Source organism: Pelecanus crispus, chromosome 11 (genome assembly GCF_030463565.1).
Source record: "Pelecanus crispus isolate bPelCri1 chromosome 11, bPelCri1.pri, whole genome shotgun sequence".
In the NCBI taxonomy this organism is placed as follows: domain Eukaryota; kingdom Metazoa; phylum Chordata; class Aves; order Pelecaniformes; family Pelecanidae; genus Pelecanus; species Pelecanus crispus.
The window spans coordinates 7,736,209-7,751,257 of record NC_134653.1 but is presented as its reverse complement, the minus strand read 5'-3'; the positions used below and the strand labels follow the sequence as shown (position 1 = coordinate 7,751,257).

Genomic DNA, 15,049 nt, shown 5'->3' with positions numbered 1-15,049 from the left:
GAGCTGAGCAGGACCTGACTCCTGGTGATGTCATTATGTGAAAGGGCTTCACCAGCCTTTCAATTCAATCTTAGTCCTTGTATGTCAAGCTGAAGACCCATGATCAGAGCTTCCGATGACTTCAGTGAGAAATCAAGGAGGCCAGCCAGGTTTTGCTGCCATCTCAAGCTGAAGGGAACTGATCCAAATGCAACAGCCTCTTCCTCATCACATCAAGGCAAGGAGCTCCAGGGGCATGGCACTACCCCTTTGGGGTCTCAAGCATTAGCCATTTTTCAGTTTTCTGGCTCTGGTTTTATATAAGTGCTGAAAGGAGTAACACCTATGCAAAAGACACAGAGAATTCCAGTCCCTGTGCCCTGACTAACCTGCCAGAAGGGCACAGTCTATATTTGAAGACAGCTGGAAAGGAAAGAGGGAGATGCATACCTTCATGCAGCAAAATGTGAGCATAGCAGAGCTTTGCAGCCACTGTTACTACAAACCCCTCATGCTCTTGAAACTATTAGCTCCAGTAGAAATAGAAGATATGCCATTTGAAGAAGGATTCATATTCATATGAGTCACCATATGTGGTGGGTTGACCCTGGCTGGATGCCAGGTGCCCACCAAAGCCACTCTGTCACTCCCCTTCTCAACTGGACAGGAGAGAGAAAAAAAATATAATGAAAAGCTTATGGGTTGAGATAAGGACAGGGAGAGATTGCTCACCAATTACTGTCATGGGCAAAACCAACTCGACTTGGGGAAAATCAGTTTAATTTATTACCAGTCAGAACTGAGTAGGGTAATGAGAAATAAAACCTAATCCTAAAAACACCTTCCCCCCACCCCTCCTTTCTTCCCAGGCTCAACTTCACTCCCAATTTTCTCTTCCTCCTCCCCCCAAGAGGTGCAGGGGGACAGGGAATTGGGGTTGCAGTCAGTTGATCACACATCATCTCTGCCGCTCCTTCCTCATCATGGGGAGGACTCTTCACACTCTTCCCCTGCTCCAATGTGGGGTCCCTCCCATGGGAGACAGTCCTCCATGAACTTCTCCAACATGGGTCCTTCCCACGGGCTACAGTTCTTCACGAACTGCTCCAGCGTGGGTCCCTTCCATGGGGTGCAGCCCTTCAGGAGCAGACTGCTCCAGCGTGGGTCCCCCACGGGGTCCCAAGTCCTGCCAGCAAACTTGCTCTAGCATGGGCCTCTCTCTCCATGGGTCCACAGGTCCTGCCAGGAGCCTGCTCTGGCACAGGCTTCCCACAGGGTCACAGCCTCCTTTGGGCACATCCACCTGCTCTGGCATGGGGTCCTCCCTGGGTGCAGGTGGATCTCTGCTCCCCCGGGGGCCTCCATGGGCTGCAGGGGCACAGCTGCCTCACCATGGTCTTCACCATGAGCTGCAGGGGAATCTCTGCTCCAGCACCTGGACCACATCATCCCCTCCTTCTTCACTGACCTTGGTGTCTGCACAATCGTTCCTCTCACATATTCTCACTCCTCACTCCAGCTGCAGTTTGTGTCCCATTGTTGGTTTTCTTCCCCCTCCCCCCCCCCACCCCTTCTTAAATATGTTACCCCAGAGGTGCTACCGCTGTCTGTCATTGGCTCAGCCTTGGCCAGCAGTGGGTCCATCTTGGAGCCAGCTGGCATTGGCTCTATCGGACATAGGGGAAGCTCCTAGCAGCTTCTCACAGAAGCCACCCCTGTAGCCCCCCGGCTACCAAAACCTTGCCACACAAACTCAATACATGATATTAGCATTTGTATGTATGGTAGTCATGTTTAAAGGATCTCAGCTGAGATCTGGGCCACACTAGCCCTGCTCTAGCGAGCTTTACTTGAGTTTCTGAAATTTTACAAGACAACAGCTACTGCACTGGTTTGTACCTATTCTGCATGTTTTCCTATGAGGAAGGACAGAAAACAGCAGACAGCCATGTACAGAACACTAATCTAAAAGATAACAGGAAAAGCTTTGCAAGGAGAGAATTCAATTCACTTTATAGCAAGAAAGTGTTCATTTCTCACAGTGACACCCAGAATGGTCAATGCTCGGTTCCTGCAGCCTCAGCTCTGTATACAAAGGTCATGATATTTTGTCAGCAAAGAAAACAAAGGTGCTGAGATGGGCTAGTCAATAATTGACTGAGCCTTGTTACTCACTGCAATCTCTATCATGTCACCATGTTCCTGTCTCAACATTTCAGTGAAAACCAGTGAATCACTTTACTGAAAAAGACTTCTTACCTTGGAAAAAAAATCACCATCACTGACAACAACAACAAAGACTTCCTATCTGGTTTTGTCAAAGGTCACTCAGCAGTTAGGTCCATTTACACTGTGACTTCTATCAGCTGTGAAGAACACAGAACAAAGCACACACTAATATTCACTCCTTTGGTTTCAAAAATTACCATGGAAACCTTTTTTATTTTCCTTTTTAAGTTACCTCAGTCTTCAAAGAACCAGAGAAGGAAAAAGCCTGCACTTGAAACCACTTTCACTTTGTATGTCTGACATTCGTGTTTGCAGCCCACCTAAGAGTTATAACCTTGACACATTTCTTGGCAACTGCCCAAAGTTTTTATCTTCCAGCAGAGAAGGTAAGTGAGCAACTGTTTTCACCACTGGATTACAGGTGCTATGCATGTATTTTCCCCATCCTCCTCCTAACTTGTATTCCACCTGAGGACACTGTTCTCTTGCTGTAGGCACTGTACAAACACAGAATAAAGGTTAGGCCCTGCCTCAAAGCATTCCCCCCTCTGAAGAGACAGAGCAGATAAATCAAGTCTTATTACTCCAACCTATATATGGAAATCCATGTTGGTCTCTCTCAACTAAATGACAGCCCCAAAGGCAATTAGGTCTGACTTACAAAGGAGTCTATGGCAATTATGCTTCCAGCTCAGGCACCTAAGCTGTCTCAAGTGTTTGAACCCAACCCTTGGAGAAGCCCAAGACCTGACAAAAAATAAGACAGCCAGAAAATAAACCTGCCCCCAGCACCCTCACACACTCCCATGCTTATAGATCTTCCCTCCCTCATAACAGCACGGCTGCTTTACCATGAGGGCTACACACATCCTCCCACCTTCAACAGCAAATGCAAAATAACCATATTTAATCACTAGAGTTTACTATTGCAGCATATCAATAGAACAACCCAAGAAAGTGAGACACTCTGAAAAAACCCTTAAGGAAACAAAGACAAATTTAGGACCAAAAGAGTGGAAATCGCTGACAGCAAAACGGTTCTAGGAAACCCCATCCTGTTGATGGGAAGGGGGAGAGAGGCACCAGAGACCCTCACCACCTCCCTTGGCAAGCCAACAGCAGAGGCCCCACATCATCATCAAGGGAAAGGCCAAGCCAGCTCTCAGCCCACCTTAACTCAGGCTAGAATGGTTTAATTCAAATCTCAAGGGTGTGTAGCAAGGACTGTGCAGGCTGGGATCAGAGCTGCTGCCTTGGCAGGGTTACAGCAGCACCAGGACGCCCTGGCAGAATCGGGCAAGGAGAGGCCCAAACCACAGGGCAAGTGGCAATTCATCAGAAAGGAATCTCACACCAAGCTAATAAACGAAAAAAAATGTATTTGTTGGGGACTAGGAACACACAGAGAGTACATTTTTAAATTTAAATTTTTTACAAAGTTATGTTTTCACTATGACATACTAAGCAACAATTAATGAGGTGGGAAAGAAAAAGGGCTGCTGGAAATTCAGGCATCTGCCTTTCACATGCCTTTCTCTAATCTCACAGTAAGTTTTATGGCAAGGCTTGATTAGGCAACAAAAATATCATCAACTCTTGGGAAAAGGGGATTTTTTTTTTTTTTTTTTAAAGTGACAACTATCACACAGGAATCCTCTATAGTCAAAGTTTTCAGTGTCTTTAATATCAAATGACCAGAAAAGGATCTGTGATTGTGACTGAATAGTGTTCAGGAAAACAGTGTTAAGGACAGGGAGAGCAGGAAAACAGAGGGGACTGGGGAAAAGAAGAGGTACAAGGAGGTCCTCACAAGCCCCCCTCTAATGAGAGAGAGTCACTGCGCTTTGCACTTCTAGTCACATCACACTGTCCTTACGTATTTAAGCAATCATGTATCCCTAAGGACACTACTAAGTTTAAGGGGGTTTGTGACTCAAGGACTTACCCAAAGTCCCAGTGTTTCAGACCTTCCTATATAGAATATTCTTAAGAGTTTGAATTCCTTGTGGGGTTAAAGTCAGGGGTATGAATTATTCTCCAGAGAAGTGAGACCTAAAATATCATCATTGTCTCTCTCCTGTTGTGGCTTTTATTAATAGATCTCAGAATGCTCTAGGGTATTCTTTCTATCAGATGAGGAAGGAGAATTGAAGCAACTTTCCAGCACCAACACAGCCAGGGAGCATCGAAGTTGGGGAGAGTCCTGGTGTCAGAGCAATTCACAGCCTGTTAGTTTACACTAACTAGTTGTAAGACTCTCCCATGAGGGTTTTTAATTAGTATTTTAATTTCTATTTCAGGCTGTGGCATGCTTAAAATGTCTTTGTGGTTTGCTCTCTTACTTCCTCAGGTTTTTTAAAATTACCTGATTGAAAATTTAGCCAGCCAAGAAGAAAAAAAGCTCAAGTTAAGTCATCAAAACATCCATACAAATCAAAATTAGACAGCAACAGAAAAAGAGTTCCCAGAAGAGCTTCTTCAGTATACAATTAAACTGTTCATGTGTGCATGCATTCATGTCTTTGTATGCACTCAAATGGGTCCATGTGCAACTGCACGCTGCAGCATGCAGAAGCTACCTGTGTGCATGTGTAACTACATCTTGTTTTAGTATCAGGACACATTTTCCCAAGGCATAAATCACATAGCTCCATCAATTTCAATGAATCTGCAAAATTATTTTATGTGTAATTTAGCAAACCATGTTTTACACAGTTTAAGAGATTCATGCACTATTACCTGAACTCAGAAAGTCCACAAGGAATACAGGTTATGTGATCACAATTCTTTTTAAAGGTATCAGCTGTTACAGGAAGATGAAATTATGATAACTCAAGTAGTGCATGCTCTATGTCATGCACATCAAGATAATTTGTTTTGACTTAGTTTAAATAATCATTTTTAGATAAGAACACAACATCCTAACAGCTAATTTTCTTTATGACATCCTTCCACTTAAGGAGGCAGTTTTTCAGCCTCTTTGTAGCATAGCTATATGCAAGATTACTACTCCATTTGAATGACTAGAGCAAATGTGATCCCTCCACAGGCCAATCATATTGCTCTAGCAACAACAACAGCTTTTGTTCTTGCATTGCCAGGCAGCTCTTTGTTCCAGCCAATGGAAGAATTAAGCATTGTGGACCAGATCCTCAGCTGATATAATTAGATGGCATTTCATTGAAATCAAGCCCAGCTGATACCAGCTGAGGAGCTAACCCTTGATCTGCAGCAGCAACAGCTGAGGAGTAGCAAACAGGCAGGGGAAAGCCTTCTGTTTCATTGTCTTAATATAATGACAAGTTCTCTGCTTTCAACAGGTTTATCAAGCAATCCCTGGGATTTTGGGTCATCCAGAATACTGTATCCCAAATTAAAGAACGGGAGCATTCAAAGCAAAAGGCTGAAGCTGGAAGCTTTGGCTTTCTGAAATCAGTTGAGGGTGGTGATGCATTTCCAGGATGAGCTACTACCCTTTGCCCAGCTCTGATGGTTTGACAGTACCAGCCAGCTCTGCTGGTAACAGGGGAAGCCAGTCACATGTCCCTCCTTTCATTGCTATTTAGCTCAAGCTTGCAGCTCAATTCTCCTCCAGTCAACCTTAGGAAAACTATTACAGGAAGGAATGGCTGGCCACACTGCCTGTTTGATTTGGGGATGAGATTTGGTTGAGATTTGTTCAAAAAAATTCACATAGCTAACAAAATCCTGGGCAGGAAGGCAACAAAGACAACATTAGTTTGCTTTATTTTTTTAAAAAATATACTGGAACACCACTTTAGACTGGTATCACTGATCCTTCACACACCATCAAGAAGCTGACTATGAAATCAAGCTTATGGAATTGGCTTCTGTTCAGTATCAAGCATATTCCTTAGCAATAAAGGTGATTTTCACTGTGTGGGAGGTTAATATGCAGTACCCATTAGATTGCCCATGTGATCTGTGTTTATAAGGCAAAGCACAAATAAATTGGGTCAGCACATGAATCTTCAGAGGGAGGAAAGAGAGGGAGAGCAAAAAGAGCACCCTAGGCAGCATCACCGCAGGGGCCAGGCAAAGCACATGGTGCCCTCAGGACTTCCAGCATCATAGATAGAGGTTTTCAAAAAGGAAAATCCATTTTTCCAGTAGAAGTAACAATAAAAATATTCCATTGATTGAAATTGTGCAATCAGGCCTGACTTACAGTTCACCCTGCTGCATTCAGGCTTTATATCAGAAGGCTGTAAACCGTTATAACAGAAAATAATAGCTGGGTATGTTTACTCACCCAAACTGTGCTTCATTTATTTACCTGAACACATTATCGTGTACACTGACCATTGTCGCTGCTCAGTGAGGCAAGCAGACAAAAATGGGAAAAATAAAGATCTACACAGATTTCACCAGCAGATAAACTATTAATTCATACACAAAACAATGAAGAAATGCCAGGATATACGACAACAACCACTCCTGAATTCTCGATTGTATTATTAAATAAAAGAAAAGGTAGAACATGCAAAAAGAAGTGTTAGTGTTAATTTGTAATATCAAATTAAAAACCCTGTTAGATCCAAAGCAATAGTGGCTTGTGATTGTAGTAATTCAATGGGAAATTTCCAATAACATTCAAATACTTCCAAGAAAACAGAGGAAAGATTTTAATTCAATGGCCAAAAAAGAAAAAAGAGTTGATGTAAGAGACTGGATTTCACTGAAATTATTGAAATGAACCGTATGCAACAACTTATTAATGTCATAATATTCTATTAAGAACTGATTATTTCCTTGTTTACATAATGCTACCAATCATAGGGGTAATGCTGGTCCAACACACAGCACAGCAGAAACGAAAAGCCATTTGCCACATACTGGAATTCCATATGAAGGCAGAGTTTAGATAAGGAGAAATATTTATGTTTTTCTTACTGACTCCAAGACCTTGGAAACTAAAAATAATAAACAACAAACTTCCGAGACTACCCAAATCAGGCATTATTACAAAGACCCTATGGTTCTATGCACATGAGTTCTGTGGTTAAAAGCTTGTTTGAAGAAAAGGCTGAACAACAGTCAGCAGTTACCAAAATTTTTTCTTTTTCCATCAACTCCAAGTCTCAAAGACAACTGTTTGAAACCAGGGAGAGGAAACTTGCATGCAGACACTGCACTTGCACCGAAAGTGAAGGGGCCAGGGCATCAAGGTACATAGACAGGGAGGTAGAGCTGAAATCCAGCTGGCTGGACACAAATCCCCATTCCTTCCCTTGCAGCAGGAAAAGGGAACCATTCCTTACTGGGGGTGGGTCACACACACCCCAGATCCAAGCAAAAGCACAAAAGCTCTCCTGCACCAAGTTCACACTTGCCTGGAGTCAGCAATGAGATTGTCCTGGGAAGCTGCACCACCCTTGGTAGCCCTTAGACCTTGTCCCTGAGCCTGCCTGCTCCTTATCTTGTACCTGCTGCCCAATTTCCAGGCTATCCTGACCTGCAGCCCAGCTCCTGACTTATCTCAGTGACTTAATGCATCTACAATCTGTGGCTTCCTGACCACAAACCACCTCAGCCCTCCCAACCCAGCAGATATTCAGGTTCCCATCTCCAGCCTGGACCAAGCACCAGGCTCCCTGCCAACCCCACAGGGCCACCAACAGGAATGCAAACATGAGATTGTCACTTACTCTCTGTTCCCAAACAGATTATTAAAGAGGCAAGAGGAGACCCTTCACTCACCCCCAAGGCACAGTGGCTCCAAAACAAGAGCAGGGTTGTATTCTTGCACCTACTCACTGGAAAGATCAATGGGAATGCAGGGAGACTGGTGTCCTCCTTGTGTTGAGTTGTGCTAGAGATGGAGCCCACACAGGAGAGGGAACCGCTAGATATATCTTGGCTTCACTCCCTTGCTTTGCCAATCAGCACGGCTTGGAGGCACAGAGGGGTGTAATATACTACTGATGCTAGTCATTAACAGTCTCCACGATGGAAGAAGAAAGGCTCGGGAAACAGAATTACACATTGCCCCTTAGTCCAAAGCAAAACCACAAGCTCGCTCTCTGCTAGTGTTTGCCAGCTAACCAGCACGTCTTATTTCACAGATGACCACATCAATGGGTAAAGGCATTCATAGATACTGAAGTTGAGAAACAAAGAATTATCTGATGTTATTTTCCTTTAAAGCTTGCTTTATTGCACTGAATAAGACAAAAGAGAAATCTGATTCAGGTAACAGCATCAGCTCATCCCTGCTGGGAAAGACCGAAGCCTGAAAGATACCAGGCAATTTAGGGAAAATATACCTGGAGACCCTCAAGAGGAAAGGAAAACTTCACACTGAAGGCAGCCCAAGTTAACCAGTTTGTAAGTTATTTCCCAAAACTTTAAGGAGGCTGGGAAGGCTGGGACCAGAGCCAAGAGACATCCTGTTGTCCGTGTGAGAATGGCACCAGCCCAAGTGACCCACAGGAGGTACAAGGGAGGATCACAGCAGGAGCTGCCCACATCTGTGTTACCAGCACTCTTCATCCTAAATCACCACAGAATGAGGGGTACTTGAAAACAGTACATTGAAACACCCCATGGGTCTTTTTTTAACCAGACTTGCTAAAAAGCAGGTGTTACTGCTTATTTAGCAAACTGAGGTGAGGTGGCCCTTGCACTTGATGGGCACCTCAAAGCAGTTAGCTGCAGGCCAATAGAGCCATAACTCCATTGCAGACCATCACAGGAGATTCTCCAGCTGGTGACACTTGCTGTTTCAACATTTTGACTTCACTAGCATATGGGTACTATTTACACTATGGAAAAGCTCCCCCCAAAAGTAGTAAGTATAATCTTGCAAAAGTGAGACTTGGTTCTTCCAAATCCCACAAGAAAGAAGGAAGGTGAGGGAAGAAATGCAGAGATATAAGACAGCTCCCCTTTATTTGCATCTCTGGGGAACTTCAGTCCTGGCAAAAGTTGCCCACAAAGGTCAGTTACAGAGGGGAATAGGGTACATCTACCAGTCTCCCATCTCCAGATAAAACTCAAATGTTTGAAAAGCTCAAGGGACAAAAATCTTATGGAATAGAGTTAGGGAGATTCAGCTCAGAGGCAGAGAAAATTTAGATGAAACCGTAGTTAACTGGACAGCCAATAGGCACCAAAGGTCATACTGAGGAGAACAAAAAAAAAAAAAAGTAGCTTCAAGGAATCAGCTACTTGTTCACAATACTGCTATTTCACCTTTTGAAAACTATGTAGTTAATTACATTTAGTTGCTTGTATTACATTTCAAAGCTAATCTCACTTTCACATTGAGTTACAACATGTTTGACACAATGTTCTGTTACTGCAAAGTAATAGATGTATTCAAACAACTTTAAGTTAAAGAACTCATTTAAGTAGTTTGCAACTTTCTCTTCATCATACCTGTTAAGGCTCACCCCTCATCTAATACCATAGCCTTCAGCTTTAGTAGGTCAAACACTAAGAAAAAAAATCCATGTAGCTAGAACCTGTAACCTACAAATGCTATTGTGCCATGCTAAACCAGATAATGTGTCTATTATCTATCCTCACATGAAGTGCTACAAGCACTTCACCCAGAACCCCTTAAAAAAAGCCACAACAAAGGGAATACACACAGGGAACTGCATACCCTGCACTCACCCCTCCTGGAGCACTGGCTTTGGCTGCTCTCCTCTGTCACTCCACTCCCTGAGGCACAGGCTCTAGCTTCCACCTGCCTCCTTTTGTCTCCTTGGGCTTGATAGATAATCCAACTCAGCTGACTTCCCTAAGAGACAGCACCAGAAGCTCAGCAGGAGAAAGGCTGCAGCCACAAAAAAAAATGCTCCAAAATAAACAGATACTCCTCCACATGCCACTCATGCTGCAACCCCATCACATGTCATATCCCCTTCCAGCAGCAGTGGCTTCCCCAGTTGAACCAAAACTGCAGGGCTCTTCCTGATGGACCTAAAAGGCCAACTTGCTAAACTAGGTTAAAATAAGCTGAAGTTTAGCTCACTGCATAGAGAGGTAGTTAACTTATGAACTGAACTCAATTTCCCAAGCAGAACCGTACAGACTTGCTATTGAGCCGTGACGGGAGGCAATGGTGTACAAGGAACCAGCGTTACTGTCCTCATAGTCAACTGACTTGATGCCCTTTGACTGAGCTGATCTTGGTGAAAAAGTGTAAAAAGATGGAAAGCCTTGCTTCTGGCTCCACAGCAAAATGTTCTGCTATGATTAAGTACACCTGTACTTGAAGGATCCAGGGTGATGTAATGGCTTCCATGGGAATCAAAGTGCTGCATCTGCAATGAGCTGTACCTCTGAACTCTGGTGCTAAAAGGTCCCCCTAGGACAGCAAGTCTTGTTCCTCCATAAAGGTACAGAGCAGTCCACAGGATCATGGCCCTGTCAGCTCTTTTTTTTCATGAATCTTTTTTTCCCATTGGAAAAGCAGTGACTTCCCTTGTGCAAAACATGTGTAACAGTGCACGGATGTGCTGCAGGGGAGTGCAGAGCACAAGGCTCTGCAGAAGCACCCAGTGAGCGAACAGTGCTTGGATGGAGCCTGGGTTGGCGGGGGGAATACTTTTTGGGGGAAAGAAAGACTTTAGTGTTGCTTAATGCAGGGAAAAATGGGCCAGCATGATCAGCGTTGAGATGATTCTGTAGAAAGCTGGTGGCGGGTAGGCAGAAGCACATTACCTTTATCACTCCTACTACAGCCCCACTCGGCAACTGTTTGAGCCCTGCTAAGAGCCGTAAAATCCAGGGGACTCCCTGCCCAAAGACAGAATCAGCAGCCCAGAGCACGCCTGCCTGATCACCTGAAGACCACTGGAGTGGCTCGTCCCTTCCTCCAGACTGCCCTCAACTTTAGGCAACCCTCAACAGCACTCGCTGGACTCTGGAGGCTGCCCTGGCCCTGGGACCACCAGCTCCATTAGCCATTAGGCCACCCAGACACAGAGCCGACTGCGCAGCTAACGGCAGCAGGAGCGGGCAGATTACCCCACAGCACGCTCACGGATTATCACAGCCCACAGGATCTCAGATTAAAAATAACGACTGTTCCTCCGGAGCAAGCAGAGCACGCAGCTTTCCGTGTTGACCTTGCTCCGGCGAGGGGCTGGGCGCTCTCCAGCCCAGACAATGACAGAGCAGAATCGCTGCTCCCAGCTTGGGCACACAGACCGCGCTTATACTTTGCAATGCTGTTAGTGCAGATTCCTCTCTCTGCTACCACTTTATTTATTTTTTTTTTAATTTTGCAAACCTTTGTGGAACAGACGCCCTCTCCTTGCCCCAGTTGGAGCTGCAGTAGAATGAAAAGGGGGGTGGGAAGGCGGGAGGAGAGGAGGAGAGAAAAAAAAATGCTTTTGGTTGAGGTTTTCCTGTTACTATCACTGTAGCATTTATTTAGCCAATCTCCTAACTATGACGTGAGGAAGGCAGGAATCATGGCTCGCTCATAATATTTAACACACCCACTGAAAGCTGGAGCTGCAGAGCTACTAGTCCAACCAGTCTCCAGAATCCAGTGTAGCTGAAAGAGGTTTTCACTCTGCACCTGCCAAAGATCTCTCCCCCCTCTTCCCTTCTCTCCCCCCTTCTCTCTTCCTTTCTCTCTCTCTCTAAGGCAGATCTGTAAGACCCAGCAGAGATCAAAGACGGGACCTCTTTGCTAAAAAGAACCTCTACTGATTTGTATTAGTTTCTTTCCTCTAATCCTTCCCCCCCCCCCCCCCTTTTTTTTTCTGTGCCATATTTAACCTTTATGTTGCAGTTGTGCCATCAGACAGTTTTGCAGCCAAAAAAAACCAACCCAAGCCAAAGCAAAAGCTCAGCTCGGATACAGCAGCCACCCAGACTTGATCTCAGTTGAACATATTAATCTCTCCCAAGCACTGGACGCGATGGATGAAGAAACTGGAACTGCTCTAAGAAAATTATTTTCCAGCTAATGTTCTTAAACAGTCTCAGAGAAGACAGGGAGCGAGAGCGAGCGGGAGAGCGCTTCTGCTGCATCACTGGTCAAATTCAAAGGAAGGGAGTCAGCGTTTCCAGCACAGCCAAATATTATGGATGATTTTTTTTCTTCTCTCGCCTTTCCGTACAGGTTTTCTTAATATTATTCTTCCCCCCTCCTCCTCCCCATGTTTTTTTTTTTTTAATTTTATTTAATCAGAGCTAGTGTCGGATGCCGGTTTCTCTTCAAGAAGCAGTTTTCCCTATTTGTTGTGATCCCTGTAATAAAAGGAGAGAGAAATCGTGAACAGATGGCTTTATATATTGCAATGCCGCTGGCATTGTTTTCCTATTGATTTTAAAGGCTCGCTCCGGAGCTCCTTTTTGCAATTTTTTTCCTTTTTTTTTTTTTCCCCCCTCCCCCTCCTAAGTTCTTGATGATACTGAGAAATGAGGACCTATTGTTCTTAGCCTGTTTATTTCTCGGCGCCTATGGAGATAACTTTATTGACTTGATCGCTCGCTTCCCGATCCGAAAGGAGAAAGCCAAAGCCCCGGGGGGGGGCTGGAAGACCCACGCCCGCCCGGGCTTTTTCCGCGAAAGCGCTCCCGGCCGACCCCGCCGCCTCCACTCCCTCCCCCTCCCCCGGTAATTTATTAGCCGCCCCGGCCATGAAAATGCTCCTGGTCCGCAAGTTCCGGGTGCTGATCCTCATGGTGTTCCTCGTCGCCTGCACCATGCACATCATGATCGACCTGCTGCCGCGGCTGGAGCGGCGGGGGACCGAGGGCCGCCCCGGCTGCTCCTGCCCGCCGCCCGCCGCCGCGCCGCCCCGCGCCGCCCCGCGCTGGCCCAGCAAGCACACGCTGCGGATCCTGCAGGACTTCAGCGCCGAGCCGGGCTCCAACCTCTCCTCGCAGTCGCGGGAAGCGGCGGAGCGGGCGGCGGGCGGCGGCGGGGCGGGCGGCGGAGCGGGCGGCGGCGGGGCGGCGGCGGCGCGGACGCGGCGGCTGATCGCCCCCGGGGCTCCGCGCCCGCCGCCTCCCGCCGCCGCCGCCGCCCCGCTGGCCGCCCTCTTCCAGCACCCGCTCTACCGCGCCGCCCTGCCCCCGCTCGCCGACGGCGACCTCCTCTTCAATGTCAACAGCGACATCAGGTTCAACCCCCGGGCCGCCGAGCAGCCCGAGTGGTGAGTAGCGGGGCGGGGGCGCGGGGCCGGCCCGGCTCGGCTCGGCTCGGGACCGAGCGTGCGGTGTGCCCCGGGCAGGGGTGCCCCGGGCGGGGGGAGGCCCGGCGGGTGGCTGGGCGCTCGGCGTGGAAACGTGGCACGGCGCTCGCCCGGCTCGCTGCCTTCCGTTTTACAATGTAGGTTTTTACCCGGGCGTTCGCGAGAATTGATGTCATGGCTGGTTTGGGGTAGGCGGCGGGTTGAGCACAGCGATTCGGTGTCACCAGGAGAAAGAGAAATCGTACACGGGCTTGCCCCGTTGCGTTCCTTCAAAAAAAAAAAAAAAAAAAGCCATGAAATACAGAATAAACTCAGGAGCGCGAGAAGGCTGGAGTGCTGAGGCCAAAGGGTCCGTGTGCCCGATATCCCCTCTCCAGCTGTAGCCAGAGGTAGGTGCCAGCAGAACAACGGTGTCAGGAGGGCGAGCACACAGTGAGCCTCCCTCTCCAGTACCTTCCTCGTCTCCCACGCAGAGGTGAAGGGGCTAAGCAGTGAGAGCAGGCAGTAACACACTACCTTTTCTCAAAAGTGAGGTCTAATATCACGAAGGCATTCATCCTAGCAGGTATTTCTGCCTTCGGCGTCTGATCTGTGCTACATTTTTCATCCTCAATTAATTCCCAGTGTCCTAGCACCTCTGCTGCTCTCCAGCCTTCCAAGCAGTTAGTTGCCTCTGGATCCTAAGTCCCTGTTGGCTTCTAAGAAATGCTGAGAAATTTCAGTGACTGAAAAATCAAAAGGCTTGTCTAATACAACAGCACCCTCTTCCAAACACCCTGACATTGTAATGTTTAAACAGCTGCATTGTGCCGTGCAAAAGCTCTGTCAAGCCGCAGAGCAGCCAGCATGATCTAAACCTTTAGAGAGGATAAATATTTCTGATTTCTGTCCCACAAGCATGTGTATTGTCCAGGCCCCTTCCATCTAATAATCAAAACTGACTGTGAAGTGAAATAACCTGAAAAAGTTTTGGTTTCTCTGAGAGGAAGAAAAAAAAAAAAAAAAAAAAGGGTCACAAATGTATGAACATCTGGAGATGACTAAAAACACAGAGGACTTCTGGATCAAAGATACCTGATAGTGTACCCAGTAGGTGAAGAGCAAAGTTATCATTGATGTCCACCATGCAGCTGCCTTTTGTACATACTTTCCTTAACGGCTGCAGCCAAAGTTCACAGAACTAACATGAAATTTAGGAGTTAAAAGTCATTTTAACGATTCTTTTCTGTAATAGTACCCTACTGCTCTGGAAGGGGCAAAGGCATCCAGAGTTACTCTTTAGCAACCAGTTCAGAGTGATCCAGTTTCTTCTCATTCTCTGTATTTAAAAAAGAGAAGAAGAGAGAGTGGGAGCATTTGGTACAACAGGTCAAGTTACTGCTGCACTCTCAGTTTCCAGCCCCAGGTCCCTGTGAAATGAAGGTTCAGGATGATGCTGTCATTTGGGTCAAACTTGTAAAGGATGTGTGCAATGTAATACAGCCTAAACACAGTGTAAAACTTGCAGCTCTGTATTTCTGCTATATTAGGGCCTCTGCTAACGCTCAGTGATGTCACCTTGAGTTTTGCTCCTGACTTCCATGGGCTTTAAATAAGGCGTGAAGAGCGGTGGTGAAAATCCATCTCCCCCTCGGCCCCAGGTGGGAGCCGGCTCC

General features: G+C 46.4%; 1 protein-coding gene across 1 annotated transcript in view; it reads left to right on the top strand.

The window, feature by feature from the left end:
- The first annotated feature begins 12,837 nt into the window (after positions 1–12,837).
- The window catches only part of FAM20C (FAM20C golgi associated secretory pathway kinase), a 58,584-nt gene continuing 56,372 nt past the window's right edge, over positions 12,838–15,049 (top strand). The window contains 1 exon segment of the mRNA XM_075718795.1: positions 12,838–13,384. Coding sequence (XP_075574910.1) covers positions 12,838–13,384 — 547 coding nt within the window.